Source organism: Dendrobates tinctorius, unplaced genomic scaffold, assembly GCF_039654945.1.
Source record: "Dendrobates tinctorius isolate UK_male_01 unplaced genomic scaffold, ASM3965494v1 ptg000073l, whole genome shotgun sequence".
Classification (NCBI taxonomy): domain Eukaryota; kingdom Metazoa; phylum Chordata; class Amphibia; order Anura; family Dendrobatidae; genus Dendrobates; species Dendrobates tinctorius.
In genome coordinates this window covers 19,019,394-19,042,893 of record NW_027361741.1, presented here as the reverse complement: position 1 = coordinate 19,042,893, position 23,500 = coordinate 19,019,394, and the positions used below count along the sequence as shown (strand labels likewise).

Here is a 23,500-nt window from a genome sequence, read left to right as displayed (position 1 = left end):
TGTATGCTCTGTTAAAAGGAAAGGAGTTATTATTATAATTATTATTATTATTATTATAGTAAAAGAAAAATTTTTAAACATGGCTAATTTATAATTACAGATTCATATTATTTTCCTCATTATATTAAAACCATAATTGTTAATCTCAGAACAGTGCTTAGAATCACTCTTGGGAATTTGAAACATATTAAACATAATGTAGCAAGGATATAAAACATAATTTATGGAAATGCATAACATTTTACAATGATTAAAGTGATGTAAGTATTCTGAATGATTTGACTAAACTAACTCTAAAAGGGTAACTATTGCCCTAAAACTTTACATAATCACTGTTTCTTTAACTATAATATAAAGAATTGCTTTACAAATGTACAGTATTCTGATAGTTTAAATATATATTTTGGAAATGATTTTGTAAAAAAAGTAGATGAAATGGACATCTTAGTCTTTTTTTTATCTTGCTCCACTTTCACATGTTGTACATTCGATCAGTGTTTTGCCATTTTTATTGTGGTCATGAAAAATTAGAAGAAAAAAAGTCTAGTAATTTTACTAACTTATGAAATACTGTACGATGATTTTATTATTGTTAGTAATAATGTATTAATATAATAAAAAAGTTGTTAGATCAAGTCCTGTGACCACTACAATCTTTTTATAATGCTGCTATTAAATTTTTTTGTTATAAACAAAGAAGACTAAATACTGAAAATTCTACAATAAAAGAATTTTACCTTCTTGGATTCCACGTTAACAAGAAGCTACAACTATGTCTTTTTTTCCTATTTTTGTTGATGTATCTGTCAACAGTTACTGGAAACACAATCATCATTACTGTTATTTGGCAATGCCACAAGCTTCACAGTCCCATGTACTTATTCCTTGGTTATTTTGCATTCATGGAAATTTGTTACTCTTCAGTTACTATGCCAAAAATGTTAGCAGGTTTGTCCTCTGGCAATAAACAAATATCAGTTCATGGCTGTATTACACAACTATATTTCTTCTTTGTTATGGGCGCAATTGAAAATTATTTCCTGGCATTAATGGCTTACGATCGGTATGTGGCAATTTGTATTCCATTGAGATATACAGCAATTATGAGTAACAAATTTTGCCATCAATTAGCATTGATGACTTGGCTTGTAGGTTTTACAGGATCATTGCTTCCTATTTATCTTTTAAGTAAATTGTCCTTTTGTAGTAGAAACGAGATTGACAATTTTTTCTGTGATGCATCCCCCATTTTTAATCTCTCTTGCACTGACAAGTCAATACTAAAACATTACTTTTTTATCCTAGTTTGGATTATTGTTTTCAGTTGCTTGTTTTTTATTATTTTATCCTACATACAAATCATTTTAGTTGTTTTAAAAATACCTTCTAATACTGGTCGTAAAAAAGTGTTCTCTACATGTGGATCTCACTTAACTGTGGTTATTCTATATTATGGGTCCGTTATTTCGATTTATGTTAGGCCAAATCATGGATATACCTTTGTATTTGATAAGTATCTTTCGGTATTTTATGCCATAGTAACCCCATTTTTAAATCCCATAATTTATAGTCTTAGAAACAAAAACATTAGAAAAGCCATACAATCATTCAAATGTAATTCTTTTAAAGGGAGTTAAAGAAAAATCTGGAAAACGTGAGTAGAAAAGATTATCCAAATTCCTAAAATGGTCCAAAATAATGCTTAAAGTAAAAAAATTTGAAAAAGCGCACGTGAATGAAAAATATTAATAGTTAAATGAAAGCTAAAAAAAAGATGCTTCAAGTACTTCAAGTATTAAAATATCATTTGAAGGGTCTTCCTACTGAAAACCTCTTGGGGGTATCCCCTCCTGAATAAATACTTTTTTTTTTACCACACATTTGGCATTTTAGGGTAGAAGATGTAATTTCACTCATGGGTCTATTTAGACAAGTTATCTTTAAATCAATTAAGCCAATTTCTAAATATTATAGATGCAACAAATGTAATAAAATAAAATAAATAATGTGCAAAACTCATAAATTGTATGCTCTCAATGGAAACCTGTTACATGAAAAAATGCTATTATCTTGAATGTATGGGGTGCCGGCACTTGGACACCCGCTGTTGGGAGGAAATAAACTTTATTTCCTCAAATGGCATTCGGGTTTCAATCATGGGGATATCACTGGTATGGATTCAGACACTTCTCAATGTGTAGAGAGCAGTGCCTGCAGCCGTTCCCCCAGCACTGACTGATAGGCGATTCTAATGCTGAGCGGCTGACTGTCAGTTTTGTTCATGGTTACAGCCTCTGCTCTCTATACACTGAGTGGTCACTTAACCCACGCCAGCACCACTCCCTTGACTAAAATCCGAACGTTACCTGGAGGGAAAAAAGTTAATTTCCTCCCAAAAGCATTGGTCTAAGTGCTGACACCGGTCACATTCAGAATGCTATTATCCTGCAGATTAACCCCATACCTGTAGGTTAATAGCATTTTTTCACAAGAGTGGTTCCCTGTAAAATGCAACCAAGTCATAAAAATTGATTTTTTTAACATATATGGAATTTGAATAACAATATAATCCTGATTGTCAATATTAATGATTTTATATAATTTCTTTCAATGCAGTAATATGTAAATTATGCTATAAATTTTAATATACTGTTTATTTAATTATTTAGTTGTGATCTTTAACCCCTTAACCCCTGGAGGTATTTTCATTTTTGTGTTTTCGTTTTTCGCTCGCCTTCTTCCCAGAGCCATAACTTTTTTATTTTCCATCAATATGGCTCTGTCAGGGCTTGTTTTTTTGTGGGCCGAGTTTTACTTTTGAGCAATACCATTGGTTTTACCATGTCGTTTACTAGAAAATAGCAAAAAATATTCCAAGTGCGTAGAAATATAAAAAAATTGTTTGCCTGGCTTTTTTCTAGGTTCATTAACCCCTTCATGACCCAGCCTATTTTGACCTTAATGACCTGGCCATTTTTTGCAATTCTGACCAGTGTCCCTTTATGAGGTAATAACTCTGAAACGCTTCAACGCATCTTAGCGATTCTGAGATTGTTTTTTCGTGACATATTGGGCTTCATGTTAGTGGTAAACTTAGGTCGATAATTTTTGCGTTTATTTGTGAAAAAAACAGAAATTTGGCGAAAATTTTGAAAATTTCGCAATTTTCAAATTTTGAATTTTTATTCTGTTAAACCAGAGAGTGATGTGACACAAAATAGTTACTAAATAACATTTCCCATATGTCTACTTTACATCAGCACAATTTTGGAAACAATTTTTTTTTGTTAGGAAGTTATAAGGGTTAAAAGTTGACCAGCGATTTCTCATTTTTACAACAATATTTACAAAACCATTTTTTTAGGGACCACCTCACATTTGAAGTCACTTTGAGGGGTCTATATGGCAGAAAATACCCAAAAGTGACACCATTCTAAAAACTGCACCCCTCAAGCTACTCAAAACTACATTCTAGGAGATTATTAACCCTTCAGGTGCTTCACAGGAACTAAAGCAACGTGGAAGGAAAAAATGGACATTTTATTTTTTGCACCACAAATTTTCTTTTATCATTAATTTTTTTCATTTTCACATGGGCTACAGGATACAATGGATCCTAAAATTTGTTGGGCAATTTCTCCTGAGTACACCGATACCTCATATGTGGTTATAAACCACTGTTTGGGCACACGGCAGGGCTCGGAAGGGAAGGAGCACATTTGACTTTTTGAATGGAAAATATGCTGGAATATTTAGCGCTTGCCATGTCGCGTTTGGAGAGTCGCTGTGCGCCTAAGCACTGAAGCTTCCCCACAAGTGACCCCATTTTGGAAACTAGACCCCCCAAGAAACTTATTTAGATGCATAGTGATCACTTTGAACCCCCAGGTGCTTCACAAATTGATCCGTAAAAAAAAAAGTACTTTTTTTCACAAAAATTATCTTTTAGCCTCAGTTTTTTCATTTTCACATGGGCAACAGGATAAAATGGATCCTAAAATTTGTTGGACAATTTCTCCTGAGTACTCCAATACCTCATATGTGGTCATAAACCACTGTTTGGGTGCACGGCAGGGCCCGGAAGGGAAGGAGCACCATTTGACTTTTTGAATGGAAAATTTGCTCCAATCGTTATCGGGCACCATGTCGCGTTTGGAGAGCCCCTGTGTACCTAAACATTGGAGCTCCCCCACAAGAGACACCATTTTGGAAACTAGACCCCTTAAGGAACTTATCTAGATGTGTAGGGAGCACTTTGAACCCCCAAGTGCTTCACAAAAGTTTATAACGTAGAGCAGTGAAAATAAAAAATCATTTTTTTTCCTCAAAAATGATTTTTTAGCACGCTATTTTTTATTTTCACAAGGGTAACAGGAGAAATTGGACCACAAAAGTTGTTGTACAGTTAGTCCGGAGTATGCTGGTACCCCTTATGTGGGGGGGAACCACTGTTTGGGCGCACGGCAGGGCTCAGAAGGGAAGGAGTGCCATTTGACTTTTTGAAATGAAAATTAGCTCCAATCGTTAGCGGACACCATGTCGTGTTTGGAGAGCCCCTGTGTGCCTAAACTTTGGAACTCCCCCACAAATGACCCCATTATGGAAACTAGACCCCCTAAGGAACTTATCTAGATGCATAGTGAGCACTTTGAAACCCCACGTGCTTCACAGAAGTTTATAACGTAGAGCCGTGAAAATAAAAAATATTTTTTTTTCTTAAAAAAAATATTTTTAGTCCGCAATTTTTTTTTTTCACAGGGGTACCAGGATAAATTGGACCCCAAAAGTTGTTGTACAGTTAGTCCTGAGTACACTGGTACCCCATATGTGGGGGGACCACTGTTTGGGCACACGTTGGGGCTCAGCAGGGAGGTAGTGACATTTTGAAATGCTGACTTTGATGGCATGGTCTGCGGGCATCATGTTACATTTGCAGAGCCCTTGATGTACCTAAACTGTGGAAACCCCCCACAAGTGACCCCATTTTGGAAACTAGACCCCATAAGGAAGTTGCCTAGATGTGTGGTGAGCACATTGAACCCCCAAGTGCTTCACAGAAGATTATAACGCAGAGCCATGAAAATAAAAAATAATTTTTTTTTCCTCAAAAAATGATTTTTTAGCTCGCAATTTTTTATTTTCACAAGGGTAACAGGAGAAATTGGACCCTGAAAGTTGTTGTACAGTTTGTCCTGAGTACGCTGATACCCCATATGTGGGGGGAAAACCACTGTATGGGCACACGTCAGGGCTCGGAAGGGAAGTAGTGACATTTTGAAATGCTGACTTTGATGGCATGGTCTGCGGGCGTCATGTTACATTTGCAGAGCCCTTGATGTACCTAAACTGTGGAAACCCCCCACAAGTGACCCCATTTTGGAAACTAGACCCCATAAGGAAGTTGCCTAGATATGTAGTGAGCACACTGAACCCCCAAGTGCTTCACAGAAGATTATAACGCAGAGCCATGAAAATAAAAAATATTTTTTTTTTCCTCAAAAAATGATTTTTTAGCTCGCAATTTTTTATTTTCACAAGGGTAACAGGAGAAATTGGACCCCAAAAGTTGTTGTCCAGTTTGTCCTGAGTACGCTGATACCCCATATGTGGGGGGGAACCATTGTTAGGGCACACGTCAGGGCTCGGAATGGAAGTAGTGACGTTTTGAAATGCAGACTTTGATGGAATAGTCTGCGGGCGTCATGTTACATTTGCAGAGCCCTTTATGTACCTAAACTGTGGAAACCCCCCACAAGTGACCCCATTTTGGAAACTAGACCCCATAAGGAAGTTGCCTAGATGTGTAGTGAGCACACTGAACCCCCAAGTGCTTCACAGAAGATTATAACGCAGAGCCATGAAAATAAAAAATAGTTTTTTTTTCCTCAAAAAATGATTTTTTATCTCGCAATTTTTTATTTTCACAAGGGTAACAGGAGAAATTGGACCCCAAAAGTTGTTGTCCAGTTTGTCCTGAGTACGCTGATACCCCATATGTGGGGGGGAACCATTGTTAGGGCACACGTCAGGGCTCGGAATGGAAGTAGTGACGTTTTGAAATGCAGACTTTGATGGAATAGTCTGCGGTCGTCATTACGCTTGCAGAGCCCCTGATGTGCCTAAACAGTGGAAACCCCCCACAAGTGACCCCATTTTGGAAACTAGACCTTACAAGGAACATATGTAAGATGTGTTGTGAGCACTTTGAACCCCCAAGTGCTTCACAGAAGTTTATAATGCAGAGACGTGAAAATGAAAAAATATTTTTTTTCCACAAAAATAATTTTTTAGCCCCCATTTTTTTATTTTCCCAAGGGTAACATGAGAAATTAGTCCCCAATAGTTGTTGTGCAATTTTTCCTGAGTACGCTGATACCCCATATGTTGGGGTAAACCACTGTTTGGGCACACGTCAGGGCTTGAAAGGGAGGGTGCACCGTTTCACTTTTTTAACGCAAAATTGGCTGGAATCAATGGTTGCACCATGTCGCGTTTGGAGACCCCTGATGTGCCTAAATAGTGGAAACCCCTCAATTCTAACTCCAACCCTAACCCCAACACACCCCTAACCACAGCCCTAACCCTAACACATCCCTAACCACAAGCCTAACCCTAATTCCAACGCTAACCCTAATTCCAACCCTAACCCTAATTCTAACCCTAATTCCAACCCTAACCCTAATTCCAACCCTAACCCTCTTTCCAACCCTAACCCTCTTTCCAATCCTAACCCTAACCCTCTTTCCAACCCTAACCCTAACCCTCTTTCCAACCCTAACCCTAACCCTCTTTCCAACCCTAACCCTAACCCTCTTTTCAACCCTAACCCTAACCCTCTTTTCAACCCTAACCCTAATGGAAAAATAAAAATAAAAATATTTTCTTTACTTTATTAGTTGTGCCTACCTATGGGGGTGATAATCGGGGGGGTTATTTACTTTTTCTTTCATTTTGATCACTGTGAGAGTGATCAAAATGAAAGAATGGAATCTGCAGCCGGCAGATTCGGGCGGGCGCACTGCGCATGCGCCCGCCATTTTCCAAGATGGCGGCGCCCATGAACCGGACCCGCCGGACACCGGGAGCGACAGGGGGACTTAGAAGGTTCCGGGGGAGGTGAGAGGGGGTGTGGGGGTTATCGGAAGCTGGCGGGGAGCAGAGGGAATGGGAGGGGGGCAGATGATGACAGCGGCGGCAGATCGCCGCTGTCATTCAGTTGCGGGGGGGGATCGCCGGTGGGGGGGTGGAATCGGTGTCTCCAGCCATGTCTGTTGCTACTGCAGCACCGGCCATGGCTGGATTGTAATATTTCAGCAATTTTCATTGATGAAATATTACTATCGCTCTGATTGGCTGTTTCACTTTTAACAGCCAATCAGAGCGATCGTAGCCACATGGGGGCGAAGCCAAGCCCCCTGTGGTGAAGAATAAAGCCCCCTGTATCTGCGGGTCGGGTGACCTTTCAGTGACCTAGGTCACCCGACCCGCAGGGGGGGCTTTAAAGTCATGATGCCACATAGGTGTCATGGGTCGTTCTGGCACGACTTTTCATGATGCCTACGTGGCGTCAAAGGTCGTGAAGGGGTTAAATCCTAAAACTGACATGCCATTATGATTCTCCAGGTCATTATAAGTTCATAGACACCAATCATGTCTAGGTTCTTTTTTATCTAAGTGATGAAAAATTCCAAACTTTGTTCAATAAAAAAAATTGCGCGATACCCGTAGAGTCTCCATTTTTCGTGATCTCGGGTTGGGTGAGGGCTGATTTTTTTGCACCGAGCTGATGTTTTTAATGATACCATTTTAGTGCAGATACAATCTTTTGATCGCTCCTTATTGCATTTTAATGGAATGTTGCAGCAACCAAAAAAACGTAATTCTGGCATTTTGACATTTTTTCTCACTATGTCTTTTAGCGATCAGGTTAAACCTTTTTTCATTAATAGATCAGGTGATTCTGAATGCTGCAATACCAAATATGTGTATGTTTGATCTTTTTTATTGTTTTATTTTGAATGGGGCGAAAGGGGGGTGATTTGAACTTTTATATTTTTTATATTTTTAAAAACTTTTTTTTACCTATAGCATGCTACAATAGTCTGCATGAAAGACAAGAAGCTGCCATAAACCAATCAGCTACATATAGGTGATAATCAGATCGCCTATATGTAGCTGAATTTCTCACTTGCTATGAGCGCCAACCACTGGACGCCGCTCACAGGAAGCAAGTAGTGCCAACCAAAGAGGTCTCCAGGTCATGCCAACCCACCAGTGACCCACAATCACAGGGGTCATCGGTGGGCAGATTTCTGGTGCGATTGCCGGAAACGCTTGTTAAATACCGCTGTCAGCATTTTACAGTGGCATTTAATTGGTTAATAGCCGCAGGTGCATCCCAATTCCACCCGCTGCTGTCACAGGCGCATGTCAGCTGTTCAAAACAGCTGACATGTCCCAGGAAAGATGTGGGCTCACCGCCAGAGCCCACATCAAAGGGAGGGAGTCAGACATCAGGGTACTGTTATGCCTGATGTCGGAAAGGGGTTAGTAAGGAATCCTAATGTTCTGCAATAGCCCTATTGACAGGGAATGCTTTCACTATCTTCTTGAAATACTTCCAAACCTGAGCTATAAAAGTAAATAGTGTAAAGTAAGACACAATTGTTTAACATTTTAGTATAATAAAGTGTGTGCATATCATGGGAGTGGCTGAGTAGCAGAATTATCTGAAGGCATCTTTTTGAACTTTGCTGTTGATGGTGAGCTAATTCAGTGAAGTAGGTGGCCAATTGAAATTATATATGTATTTCAAGGGAGTGAAAAGAATTATCAAAGTTGTTCAAAAGCCAGGACTAACAGTGCAGAGCTACAGAAAGACCTGTAATCAACAGGTACAATTGTTTGAAAGAAAACAATAAGTAATCCACTCAACCTTCATTTCCTCTATGCACGCTGACCATGCAAGACTCCATTACAGACCAAAAATCATGTTCAAGAGTGTTTAAAGTTAACATTTAGACAGGCCTGTGAAATACAGGGAAAATACAGTATAGCCTGGCCAAATGAGACCAAAATTAAAATATTTAGATGTCATAAAACGCAACATATGAAGCCCAAAAGATGCTGCATATCACCCCAAAAACACCATACAAACAGTGAAGTTTAGAGATGGGAACATCATGATGTGGGGTTGTTTTTAAGCATACAGCACTGGCAAACTTCATGTAATTGAAGGTAGGAAGAATGGACAAATGTACAGAGACATTCTTGATAAAAAAATATGCTGCCATCTACCAGAATGTTGTAGATGAAAATTTCAGCAAGACAATAATCCCAAACACACAAAGAAAATAAAGCTGCTAGAATGGCCCAGCCAATCACCTGACCTGAATCCAATAAGAAATTTATGGAAGGAGTTGAAAGTCCGTGTTGCCAAGCGAAAAGCCAAAAACATCACTGCTCTAGAGGAGATCTGCATGGAGGAATGGGCCAACATACCAACAACAGTGTGTGGCAACCTTGTGAAGACTTACAGAAAACGTTTGACCTCTGTCATTGCCAACAAAGCATATATCACAAAGTATTGAGATGAAATTTTGTTTCTGACCAAATACTTATTTTCCACCATAATATGCAAATAAAATGAAAAAAAAACAGACAATGTGATTATCTGGATTTTTTTTTCTCAGTTTGTCTCGCATAGTTGAGGTCTACCTATGATGTAAATTACAGACGCCTCTCATCTTTTTAAGTGGTGGAACTTGCACTATTGCTGACTGACTAAATACTTTTTTTCCCCACTGTATAAATCAATATAAATTGTATATTCTTTTAAATTCCAGAGCTGTTCAACTAATTCATGATTCTTGAGTTAATGTTGAATTTTAACATTATTGTTTATTTAACGCTTTGAATGAGTTTCCTATTCAACCTCTTATCAAACTTGGGCTTTCAACACATTCATGAAATAAAGAGCAGTGCCTTCAATAAACATTTTTTTGCTTTAATTAGGCTTTTTTTTAACACAAGGTGCCTTGTGAGGTAGTCTACACACTATGATTGAAAAGGACTCTGTCAGCACAGAATTACTTTCAAACCAAGGAGCTCTGTGTATTGTTGCATGGACAAACATTTGCATACACTTTCCCACCAGCCTTTCTTCCATCTATCTCCTCCTCTCCCTGGCTCTATGAATCTGTCATTCAGTTAAGGGAGGAATGTGGAGATAAAGAGACAACAAGAATATAGTGTATTTAAATGATTGTCCTGTCATGAAGTACCAAGTGGCGGGACTTAGTTTGAACAATCATTCTATGCTGACAGAGTCCCTTTAAAGTTCCAGAACCGATCACAGTTGTAAGATGGCTGATGGACACACAGTGAATTGGAGACATATATAACATAGATGTTTGTTCTCTGTGATATAAACCTGGAGTAATGCTCTAGTATACATACTACTAAGAGGGGTTAATCGGCCATGAGAAGTTGATTGTGAGCAGCTGAAAAATTGAGTAGGACAGTTGCTCACCATATGTCTACTACTGGGTGTTGTTACCATTGTAAAATGAGGCCTGTTTGTCTTACACCATGTGTCTATGTGTGGAGGTGTGTAGACCTCATGGATTAAGAAGCTTGACTATAAAAAAAGCATGCAAACCCGCATTATTGTATAGACTTTTTACTTTTTTTTTTACTTTGTGATGGATAAGGGCAGAATTTGAGTTTTCATGTGATGCAGCTTCTGAGGTTTGAAATAAATCAGCTTTTAAATAGAAATGGTCCTCATGACACCTCATCTCACTCAAACGTGAGAAGCATTGTTACACAGGTTAAACACAGTGCAAATATAGTGTAAATATGGAATGCGAAAATGAAAGGCCATGAAAAATCTGCAGCTAATGAATTCTTTTGAGAGCCCCACTAATAGAAGTGTAAATAAAGAACAATATCAACAAATTCTGAATGAAAATAGAGAAGCATGAGAAACCGACTACAAATTAAAATGTGTCTATACAAATGCACAGAACATTGAAAACAAACAAGGAGAATTGGAGCTGATAACACATGAAGAGAGATTTGATTTCATAGGCATCACTTAAACTTGGTAGGATGATGTACATGATTGGAATACAAGCATTGAAGGCTGCAACTTATTTATTAGATATGATTAACAAGAGGGGAGGAGATGTTGTATTGTATGCTAGGAAAACGTTTATCTCCCCTGAGATCCCAGCATCAGAGAACGGTATCTCTGCAGAAACTCTGATAGTAAGAATACAAGGAGAGAAGAATTTAAAAGACACTATTGTAGGAGTTTACCTAGACAGACTAAAGATATGGATTAACTCTTTTTACATCAGATGTCTCTGTTCGCAAAAAAGTACAATATAGTAATCATGGGAGATTTTAACTATCCAGGCATTTGTTGAAAATCTTGCTCAGGCAAAAGTAATGGGTTCAGAGAGGTCTTATCTTCTCTTGCTGACAACTCTATCTTTCAAACGGCAGAAGAGAGAACAAGAGAATCTGCAATCCTGGACCTAATTCTTACCAACATGGAGGAAATTGTTGAGGAAGTAAAGGTGGCTGGAAATTTAGGAGGAATCGATCATGCTATCCTCAAATTTTGGATGACAAGAGGAGGAAGGCCAGTGAGGACTCAGACTTTAACACTGGACTTCAGAAAGGCATATTTTAATAGACTCCAAAAGAGAATAGGAAAGGTCTAATGGCTATATATTCTAAATGACAGAAGTGTCCAAGATGGATGGGATAAATTCTCACTTCACAATCAGTAACATTCCCGAAAAGAAGGAAGAATTGGAAGCATTTAAAGAGTCCAGGATGGATGAACAGTTGAACAGAGAACTTAAACACTTGTTAAAACGGAAAAATAAAATGTACATTAAATGGAAAGAGGGGGGCATATCTATTGAAGAATATAATGCTTTTTCAGGGCATGCATTAGAACAGCTAAATCCAGCAATGAAGGGAGGCTTGCAAGGGTGATCAAAAGCAAGAAAAAAGGATTTTGGTGGTATGTCAAAAGTGAAAGAAAAGTCAAAGATACTATAGGATTTTTTCAGGATGAAAAAGGTGAAGTGGACAAAAATGATTTTGAGAAGGCCGAACCTTTAAATTCCTATTTTGCATCTGTGTTCCCTAAGAAAGTAATTTTTACATCAACTGATTTTCACTAGCGATGAGTGAATATGTTCGGAAAACATTCATCTTTCTCAAATACGGCACAAACTTGGCACATTCGGATTCGTGTTCACTTTCACGAGCATTTTTACTCAAAGTCTGCAAAAGCCCATCACAGCTTAGTTAATCATGGCATTTCCACTAATGCTTTTGTTATTACTTTTGCTACGATAGTGGTGCTGCATGATTGAGTGGGGGATGAGTTTAATGAGAGGAGGTGCGTGTCTACTTCAGAGGAGAAGTTAGAGAGGTTATAGCAGCGGTGCGTGCTGTTTTTATCTTCCCTTAACTTTGTGTGTGTTGATTCTGACAACCATTCAGGGCACAGTCATCATCCACAATGTCATGACACAAGGTTTTCTGTGATTAGTTGGTGAAGTCTCATGTCCCTGGCAATATAAAAAGTGGACATCTTGTTTTGCTGGTGCCAATTGCTCAGTGGCACAGGGCAGAGAAGTCACTTCTACACTTGTGCTGATGCTGAAAGTGAACTTATCTTGTGTAGTGTTGAGCGATACCTTCCGATATCGGGAAATATCGGATCGGATTGGATCGGACCGATACCCCAAAATAATCGGATATCGCCGATTCCGATACCGGAAACCAATGTAAGTCAATGGGACACAAATATCGGAATGAAAGTAAACCCTTACTTTCCTTGTAGGTTAATTCTACATGAAGGAAAACAACTAAGAATAATGTAGAATGTATTGGGGGAGGTGGAGGAGACATTAAAGGCAAAGAGGTTTCGCCCAATCAAATGGAATAGCAGGAAATAATTTTATTTTAAGACGTTCAGAGTTACAAAGATATTGACTATGTTAAGCTTTTTATATTTTGTCAGATATTTATGCTTCACTACTTCCATGCTCTTCACCTTTTTTTTACTTCTCCCACACTTTCTCCTTCATGATCCGCAGCAGTAGCATTTTTTTATCAACTTGTTCTTCACCTTATTCATCTTCTTCTTCTTCACCTTCTTCCTATAATTCTTTTTTTCACATTCTTCATATTCTTCTTATTCAACTATTATTCTTCTTCATACTCTACTTCTGCATCTTCATCATATATACATGGGCAGCACGGTGGCTCAGTGGTTAGCACTGCAGCCTTGCAGCACTGGGGTCCTGGGTTCGAATCCCACCAAGGACAACATCTGCAAGGAGTTTGTGGGTTTCCTCCGGGTTCTCCGGTTTCCTCCCACATTCTAAAGACATACTAATAGGGAATTTAGATTGTGAGCCCCATCGGGGACAGTGATGATAATGTGTGCAAACTGTAAAGCACTGCGGAATATGTTAGCGCTATATAAAAATAAAGATTTTTATTATTATTATCATCATATTCTTCTTCATCATATTCTTATTTGTGACAGGCATTCCTGTAGTTGTTATCTATAAAAGTTTGAGGATTACACCATCCATTCTGCCTGTCACAAAAGATTTACAACAGGATTTGTCCACATTCAGTTTTGCCTGCAGCAGCAGGTATTTTCCAGGGGCACCACGAGTAGGACTGGACTCACCCCCATAAATTGCTTAGTCTTCTTCTGCTTATAATTTAGATAATATCTTTTGCTCTGATTTTTAGTCTTATGCTTAATGTTCTTCTGCGTTATGTTCTGCAGCTTCTTGTTCTTCTGCTTCTTGGTCTTCTGTCTCTTGTTCTTCTGTATCTTGGTGGTTGTCTTCTTGTTCTTTGTCCTCTTGTTCATCTTCTTCAGGGTCTTCTTCTTGGTCTTCTTCGGGGTGGTCTTCAGGGTCGTCATCTTCGGGGTCGTCGTCTTCTTCGGGGTGGTCTTCAGGGTCGTCGTCTTCAGGGTCGTCGTCAGGGAGATCCAGAGTGATTACCAAAAACCATTTCAAAAAGCTTGAACTTGGAAATGTAGCAGAAGGTACAAGAAGGCTGAGGAACTGCTGAGAACCAGATGACGGTAGTGGAACCTGGATGGGTAGCCGAAGGTACAAGAGCCAATGGAACTACCGAGGACCAGCTGATGGTACTGGAACCCGGTTACTAAGCAGGAGGTACCTGTGCCAGAAAGCACTACCAAGGACCAGCAGACATTGGTGGAACTCGGATACTGAGAAGGAGGCACCTAAGCCAAAGGCTCTGCCTGGAACCAGCTGACGTTACTGGAACCCAGGGGAACATATTCAAGATTGACTTCCAAAGAACCAGCTAATGGTACTGGAACTCAGATAGGCAGCAGAAGGTACACATGAAAAAAAAAGTTGTAAGGCGTGAGCCGGCCGGAGTTACCAAAACCCACAGTCCTACAGGCACTACGGAACCAGCCTTCATTGCCAGATCCCGCAGCCCACATAGGAAGCACCTAAACTGCAGGCGCAATAGAGTCGGCTAACCCAACCACAATACGACAGGACAAGGTATTGGAGGCAAAGTGACGTTGACACTACCCGGAAACAGCTGGTGTGCTGGAACCAGGCTGGGCAGGAGGGAGTACCTGTGCCAAAGACACTTCAGAGCAGCAACTGGCGGTGTTGGAGCCCAGGGTAAATACTAGAAACAGAGTGGAGGCAGAGGCGTAATTGGAGCAAGTTTAAAATCTGTAGTAGTGTGAATGTGGACATAGCAGGCGAAATTGCTGGACACACAGCAGGGGATCAGCTGATGTTACTGAACCCAATTACACTGGAGCAAGTGTTGACTGTGCAGACGGCACTTCTGAGCAGCAACTGGCGGTGTTGGAGCCCAGGGATTACAGGAGAAACAGAGTGTAGCCAGAGGCCTAATTGGAGCAAGTTAAATATCTGTAGTAGTGTGAGTGTGGTCAGAGCAGGAGAAATTGCCGGACACACAGCAGGGGATCAGCTGACGTTACTGAACCCCAATAACACTGGAGCATGTGTTGACTATACAGATGGCACTTCTGAGCAGCAACTGGCGGTGTTGGAGCCCAGGGATTACAGGAGAAACAGAGTGTAGCCAGAGGCCAAAATGGAGCAAGTTTAATATCTGTAGTAGTGTAAATGTGGACAGAGCAGGTGAAATTGCCGGACACACAGCAGGGGATCAGCTGACGATACTGAACCCCAATAACACTGGAGCATGTGTTGACTGTGCAGACGGCACTTCTGAGCAGCAACTGGCGGTGTTGGAGCCAAGGGTAAACAATAAAAACAGAGTGGAGGCAGAAGCCTAATTGGAGCAAGTTTAATATCTGTAGTAGTGTGAATGTGGACAGAGCAAGAGAAATTGCCGGACACACAGCAGGGGATCAGCTGACATTACTGAACCCTAATAACACTTGAGCATGTGTTGACTGTGTAGATGACACTTATGAGCAGCAACTTGCGGTGCTGGAGCCCAGGGATTACAGTTCAGGTGGTAGAAACATGAACACAACAGGAGACCTGGATACTGTTGCCAACCAATTATTTAATCTGGAAGAGGACTGGCAAATTCCTACGAGATCCAGGCCTTGGAAACCTTCATAGAATATCGGAGTCAGACAAACCCAACAAAGACTACTTTTCAAAGTCACATTTATCAGTAAAAAATATTCAATTTTATTACACATTTCTTACAAAAAAATATATATTATACAAAATGAGTCAATATCAAGGTGGAGACATGTTAGAGGGGCAAATCAGGTACAAGGTATGGAGCACCTATCAATATTATACCCCTAAAGAAAGGGGGGGAAAAATTTGTCACACCCTAATTAAGACATAGGGGAGAGTGGAATGGGAGTCAAATTTTATATAAACGTTGTGTACAGCACACCTTTACATATAAATTCATCTAGGAACAACTCGTGCCATTGTCACCAATCAATTCAAAAGTGAGGGCAAAAACATAACCCAGAGTTGTTCACTTCACGAAGGAAGGTGAAAAAAAGTAATAGTCTTTTACCTATACTCCCATTATATCAAGCCACTCACCTACTATCTATAGTCAGGGAACCGCTAAAGTGCTCTTGATAGTGCCATATTGTGCATCACCTTACCCATATAGGGTCCTGAGGAGCCTCTCTGCTGCCCGACGCGTTTCGCCCTGCTGGGCTTCTTCGGGGGGCTGTGTGGGTGCTATTTTGAACCACCTGTATGCTTTTATAGGGGAGCAAAGAATTTACAAATGGCGCGCGCCATCTTTGAAAAGCTGTGCATGCGCAGAAGCTCTCCTGAGTCCCGTCACGTCACTACCGGTCTTCCCGGAAACCGGCGTGCATCATCGCAGTGGCTGTTACCATGACTGCGTGTACACACAGCGGGACCGTGAGGAAGACCGCAGCGGCGCGACAGGACACTCATGCGCATGCGTGGAACACATGAACAAACTCCTCTGCACATTAATGTAGCAAATGTCAAAATCTATTAACCAATCAGAGAGTTTCTCAAATCCCATAATGTACCGATGCAGTCATGGGGAGCCAAAATATAAATGCATTCCAGCACAAACGATTTTAACCCATAGCTGTCTATTTTACCGCATAATGGAAAGTGTTGTATTCGCGGTTGGTACAAATCATCCGTTTAAAGTACAATAAAACAGATATGCCAAAAAGACAATTAATATACAAGAATAAATCAAAGGGATTTCTTTACTATAACATAGGCAGTTATTACAATAAGGATCAGTTAACTCCAGGGTTATGCGCATGTCCTCCATCAATTTCTTGCAATTCTTCATTCCCCAATGTAAATGATCGTAGAACAATACTAAAGCGTGTAGGAAGATAGAGACCTCGTAGAAAAACAAATAAAACAAAAATATTAAAATACAAACATACAAAAAATACAGGTAAAAAAAATATTTTAAAAACGAGAAAAAGAGGATCATTTAGAGGAATGGCGTAAATGACAGCTGCTCATTAAGCCCTGCTGGAAACATTATACCTAGGGTGACAATCCACCGGCACTCAAGTTGTGCCAATGCCTTTTTATAGTCACCCCCCTCTGGCTCCACAATGAATGCGGTCTATGCCGCGGACTGAGAAGCCAGTCGGGTTTGAATTATGGCACAGCCTGAAGTGCCTAGGGATTGTCTTTAAACCAGAAACGTCTTGTGTTTCCTTTGCCGCCACTATGTCCCTCACATGTTCGCGTATGCGAACACGGAGTTCGCGAGATGTTAAGCCCACATAAATTAGCTTACACGGACATAGTGCATAGTACACCACACATCTTGTACTGCACGATATATATGATAAGATTTGATATTCGTTCAAACCATCTGCTGAAGAAAATGCGGTTGCTCGGCAAATGTTTGCGCAGGCTCGACATGAGCCACAAGGAAAACAACCCCATTTTTTCTTTGGTTGCTGTGACCCAAACAGACCCCATGAGGGGGCTGCCACATAGTGACTTCGTACCAACAGGTCTTTGAGGTTTTTACCTCTTCTAGCTGTCATTAGTGGATTAGAGGGTAGAACCTTATTCAGACATGGGTCGGTCTGGAGCACAGACCAGTGCTTCTGCATAATCTGGCGCATATTATCCCACTGGTTATTAAAAGTGGAAATATATCTTAGGACAAAGTCCTTTTTACCATGTGTATTAATACGGCCAGACCCCACAAGCAATTGGTCGCGGGGCGTGGCCCGAGCTCGACGGTAACCTTTTTTGATACACCGATTACTATACCCACGCTCGCTGAATCTGGAGCTCAGGTCACGAGCCCGGTCCTTGAAAGCCCCATCGGTAGAGCATACCCTTTTCATTCTCAAGAATTGCCCAATGGGCACTGCTTGAATGGTGGATGATGTATGGGCAGATGTGGCGTGTAACAATGAATTGACCGATGTCTCTTTACGGAAGACATCGGTCTGTATTCTGCCCTCATCATCCACCATTATTTTAATGTCCAAAAAATCTATTACTTTAGGGTTGATCTTATATGTTAATTTGATATTTAAATTGTTTTTATTCAACTCACCGATGAAGTTCAAGAAACCGGACTCGCTCCCTTGCCAAATAATAAAAACGTCATCAATAAATCAAAACCAGCACTGCGCATGGGCCGCGGCCTGCACCCCGCCTCCAAAAATGCCCCTTTCCCAGTGGCCCAAGAAAAGGTTGGCATAGGACGGGGCACAGGCCGCGCCCATTGCAGTGCCGCGCTGCTGCAAAAAAAAACGGTCTTTAAAAATAAAAAAATTGTGGGTCAAAATAAATTCAAGGAGCTCCAGAATCAGCGAGCATAATGTGGATTCATAATTACTTGTACTCAGAAAAAAACTGGCTGCTTCCAGACTGTCTACATGCCTGATGCTCGTGTAGAGCGATTCCACATCCACTGTCGCTAAGTGCATATCAGGTTCAAGTGACAAACCGTCAATCTTCCTCAGGACGTCCGTAGTGTCCCTGACATAGGAGGGCAGTGCTTCCACCAACGGTTGGAGATAGTAATCAATGAACTTACATACAGTGTCACACAGCCCTCCAATGCCAGAGACAATCGGACGCCCCGGGGGAATAGTTGGATTTTTGTGCACTTTCGGCAACAAGTAGAACGTTGGAATAATCGGATTTTCCACCATAAGTCCCTCACAGATTTTTCTAGGAATAATACCTTGTGTAACTGCCTCATCCAGGATCTGGAACAATTGTACAGAGAATTTTTGAATCGGATTGTCAGGAAGTTGGATATATGCCTCCTTGTCCCTCAACTGGCGGAATGCCTCCCTCTCATACATAGTAGATGGCCAAAGTACCACATTTCCCCCCTTATCGGCCTGTTTAATTACCACGTCCTTTAAACCCCTTAATTCTCTTATAGCTTCATGTTGTATTTTGGTCAAATTAACATGATTCATTTTGCTCTGAAGCTTTTTAAAATCTTCCAAGACCAGTTTGTTAAAGATATCCACCTGCGGACAGGTGGAAAAAGGGGGAAACGTGGTCGACCTAGGAGTAAGAAAGGTTGGAAAGGTACCTGTACTTGAGGGAGGCATGCCGGTTACCAATTCTTCGAGTATATTGATAGCTTCTTGTTCCTGAGTAAGCATATTTGCATCAGTATCTTCCGGTTTGAAGTGCAGTTTGCATAAAACCACCTTCCTCAGGAAAAGCTGAAGGTCCTTCATTGCTACAAAGTAATTGAATTTGTTAGAGGGAACGAAGGTAAAACCCTTACTTAAAACATCCATCTGAGGCTGCGTAAGTTTATGATCTGATAGATTAATTACCTCCAGATGACCTTTAGATTTCTTTTCCTTAGATTGTGGAGGGGTCATTTTCCTCTTTGTCTGTGTTTTGCCTCTCTTCTGGCCAAATTTATTTGTTCCCAATCTTTCCCCTACAAAGGGTAGTAAGGAGGAATTGGACGCTGCCTCCTCATCCACCGAGGATGCTGAAGAAAATGAATTATGGTGGGTTTTACGGGTAGACCTAAATCTCCCCTGATTCCTTCTCCACCTATATGCTCTATTGTTAGCAAAATCGTTGACATCTCTCTGATATTTTTTTGTTTTCGAAGACACTATATCCTGCTCCCACTTAGTGAAATCTTCCTCTAGCTCTTTATTAAATTTGGCCAGAGACTGGGCATCCATCTTTTCACGCAGCTCCAGCTGGATGTGATTAATTTCATTCTCCAGTTCACTTAAAGTTTTCTCATTGGATTTAATTAATAGTTCCATATACCCTTTTGAGCATACTGAAGAGACTTCTTCCCACTTCTGTCGAAAGGTCTCATCACTAATGGAAAAGGATGGAAACACCTGTACACGTAGTCCACGCGGGATTATCCACATAGCGTTCTAAGAATGACTTATTCAACCAAATCCTCGTCTTTTTATTACATAAATTCTTTAATCGTACTATTAGATCCTCAGTTTCTCGGGAAGAAACAGCCACACCTTGATCTCCACCAAATACCTCATTCAATTTGTTAATCCACGCTTTCACGCGTGCTTTTTGATCCATATACTCAGGTTGATGCGCTGTGGAAAGCCACAGAAAAAATATTAGTAACACAATTATGCTCATACCTGCTAAGAGTGATGTTGTTCAGAACATCAAAATTAATGGGTAACTCCCCATAAACATGGAAACCTTCATAGAATATCGGAGTCAGACAAACCCAACAAAGACTACTTTTCAAAGTCACATTTATCAGTAAAAAATATTCAATTTTATTACACATTTCTTACAAAAAAATTGTATTTTAATATTTTTGTTTTATTTGTTTTTCTACGAGGTCTCTATCTTCCTACACGCTTTAGTATTGTTCTACGATCATTTACATTGGGGAATGAAGAATTGCAAGAAATTGATGGAGGATGTGCGCATAACCCTGGAATTAACTGATCCTTATTGTAATAACTGCCTATGTTATAGTAAAGAAATCCCTGTGATTTATTCTTGTATATTAATTGTCTTTTTGGCATATCTGTTTTATTGTACTTTAAACGGATGATTTGTACCAACCGCGAATACAACACTTTCCATTATGCGGTAAAATAGACAGCTATGGGTTAAAATCGTTTGTGCTGGAATGCATTTATATTTTGGCTCCCCATGACTGCATCGGTACATTATGGGATTTGAGAAACGCTCTGATTGGTTAATAGATTTTGACATTTTGCTACATTAATGTGCAGAGGAGTTTGTTCATGTGGTCCACGCATGCGCATGAGTGTCCTGTCGCGCCGCTGCGGTCTTCCTCACGGTCCCGCTGTGTGTACACGCAGTCATGGTAACAGCCACTGCGATGACGCACACCGGTTTCCGGGAAGACCGGTAGTGACGTGACGGGACTCAGGAGAGCTTCTGCGCATGCGCGGCTTTCAAAGATGGCGCGCGCCATTTGTAAATTCTTTGCTCCCCTATAAAAGCATACAGGTGGTTCAATATAGCACCCACACAGCCCCCCGAAGAAGCCCAGCAGGGCGAAACACGTCGGGCAGCAGAGAGGCTCCTCAGGACCCTATATGGGTAAGGTGATGCACAATATGGCACTATCAATAGCACTTTAGCGGTTCCCTGACTATAGATAGTAGGTGAGTGGCTTGATATAATGGGAGTATAGGTAAAAGACTATTACTTTTTTTCACCTTCCTTCGTGAAGTGAACAACTCTGGGTTATGTTTTTGCCCTCACTTTTGAATTGATTGGTGACAATGGCACGAGTTGTTCCTAGATGAATTTATAAGTAAAGGTGTGCTGTACACATCGTTTATATAAAATTTGACTCCCATTCCACTCTCCCCTATGTCTTAATTAGGGTGTGACAAATTTTTCCCCCCCTTTCTTTAGGGGTATAATATTGATAGGTGCTCCATACCTTGTACCTGATTTGCCCCTCTAACATGTCTCCACCTTGATATTGACTCATTTTGTATAATATATATTTTTTTGTAAGAAATGTGTAATAAAATTGAATATTTTTTACTGATAAATGTGACTTTGAAAAGTAGTCTTTGTTGGGTTTGTCTGACTCCGATATTCTATGAAGGTTTCCATGTTTATGGGGAGTTACCCATTAATTTTGATGTTCTGAACAACATCACTCTTAGCAGGTATGAGCATAATTGTGTTACTGAGATCCAGGCCTTGTTCATTGTCAGAAAAGTAAGCCGGTCAACGTTATCAGAGGATAGTCGCATGCGACCGTCTGTTAGTACACCACCTGCGGCACTAAAGACGCGTTCCAATAATACACTAGCAGCAGGGCAAGCCAGCACCTCCAATGCATACTGGCTCTGGCCATGTATCCAGCTTAGAGACCCAAAACTTGAAGGGGGAAGAGCCGTGTGGGAGAACACTGAGAGGGCAAGACATGTAGTCTGTCACCATCTGACGGAAACGTTGCCTCCTGCTGACTGGAGCCGTCTGTGATGGTGTAGACATTTGTGGCGGGGACACAAAACTTTGCCACATTTGGGCCATACTGGTCTTGCATTGTGCTGAGGCGCTGCTTCTGCTCACACTTTGTGCAGAGCTTCCTCCACTGCCTCGACACACTGAGCTGCTTTGTAAAGCAATAGCAGCACTGCTCTCGGGTGGAATGGAGAACATGATGGAATGCACCAGTGTGTCTTGGTACTCCCGCATTTTACACTCCCAGTTCAACGGTGTTATGAGACTTTGTAAGTTGTCCCGGTAGCGAGGATCTAGGAGGGTGTACACCCTATAATCAGCCATATTGAGAATGTGGGCGATGCGGCGGTCGTTTCTCAGGCACTGCAGCATGAAATCAACCATGTGCTGCAGACTACCAACTGGCCAAGGAACGCTGTCCCCTGCTTGAGGCATCATCTCTGCCTGCTCTGCATCACCCCACCCTCGCTCTACGTACTGACTACTAGAGCATTGTGTACCTCCCTCCTCTGGACAGATGTCTTCCTCCTCCATTGACTCCTCCTCACAAAGTGTCCCCTGCCTAGGCCTTTGTGAGGAACCACGTTGCGCAGACTGTCCAGAAGCAGATGGCATTTGTGACTCCTCATCCTCCACTTCTTCCACAACCTCCTCCCTTAGTGCTTGCAGTGTTTTTTCAAGCAGGCAGATAAGGGGGACAGTCATGCTGACTAGTGCATCATCTGCACTCGCCATCCACATGGAATCATCGAAGGCACACAAAACGTGGCAGATGTCCTTCATAGAGGCCCACGCAGTGCGACTTGTTTGCGCCTGATGCAGCTGGTACTCCATTACTGCTGCCTGCTGCAGCAAGTAATCCATTGCTGCTGCCTGCTGCTCACACAACCTCTCCAACATATGTAACGTTGAATTCCACCTGGTGGGTAGGTCACATATGATGCGATGTTCCGGAAGGCGGATTCGGCGCTACAGAGCTGCAATGCGCGATCTTGCCATGCTGGAACGACGCAAGTGAGCGCAGTCTATGTGGACCTTTTGCAGCAGTGCATCAAGATCCAGATAGACTCTCAAAAAACTCTGCACGACCAAGTTGAGCACATGTGCCAGACATGGGATGTGAGTGAGGTTGCCTAGGCCCAGAGCTGCCACCCGATTTCAGCCATTGTCGCACACTACCATGTCTGGCTGGAGATTCGCTGGCACAAACCACACGTCGCTCTCCTGCTTGATGGCATTCCAGAGCTCCTGCGCTGTGTGGCTTCGATTCCCCAAAGAAATTAATTTCAATACGGCCTGTTGACATTTGGCCACGGCTGTGCTCATATCGGTCGTAACAGGTAAGCGTTCACGGGTCCATGTGAAGGTAGACTGTGTCGGCTCCTGCAGCGCTGAATCAGAGGAACTGGAGTATGAGGAAGAGTCAATGTGTACAGACTGGATTCCTGCAATCCTTGGAGTTGGCAGAACATGTACAGCGCCACTCTCAAGATCTGTACCCGGCT

At 41.2% G+C, this 23,500-nt stretch overlaps 1 protein-coding gene across 1 annotated transcript; it reads left to right on the top strand.

Moving 5' to 3' along the window:
• The first annotated feature begins 246 nt into the window (after window positions 1-246).
• Window positions 247-1,637, top strand: LOC141096292 (olfactory receptor 1500-like). Its single transcript, XM_073582832.1, has 2 exons — window positions 247-260; window positions 698-1,637. The coding sequence occupies exons 1-2, from the start codon at window positions 247-249 to the stop codon at window positions 1,635-1,637; spliced, it is 954 nt and encodes a 317-aa protein (XP_073438933.1).
• Window positions 1,638-23,500: the final 21,863 nt, after the last annotated feature.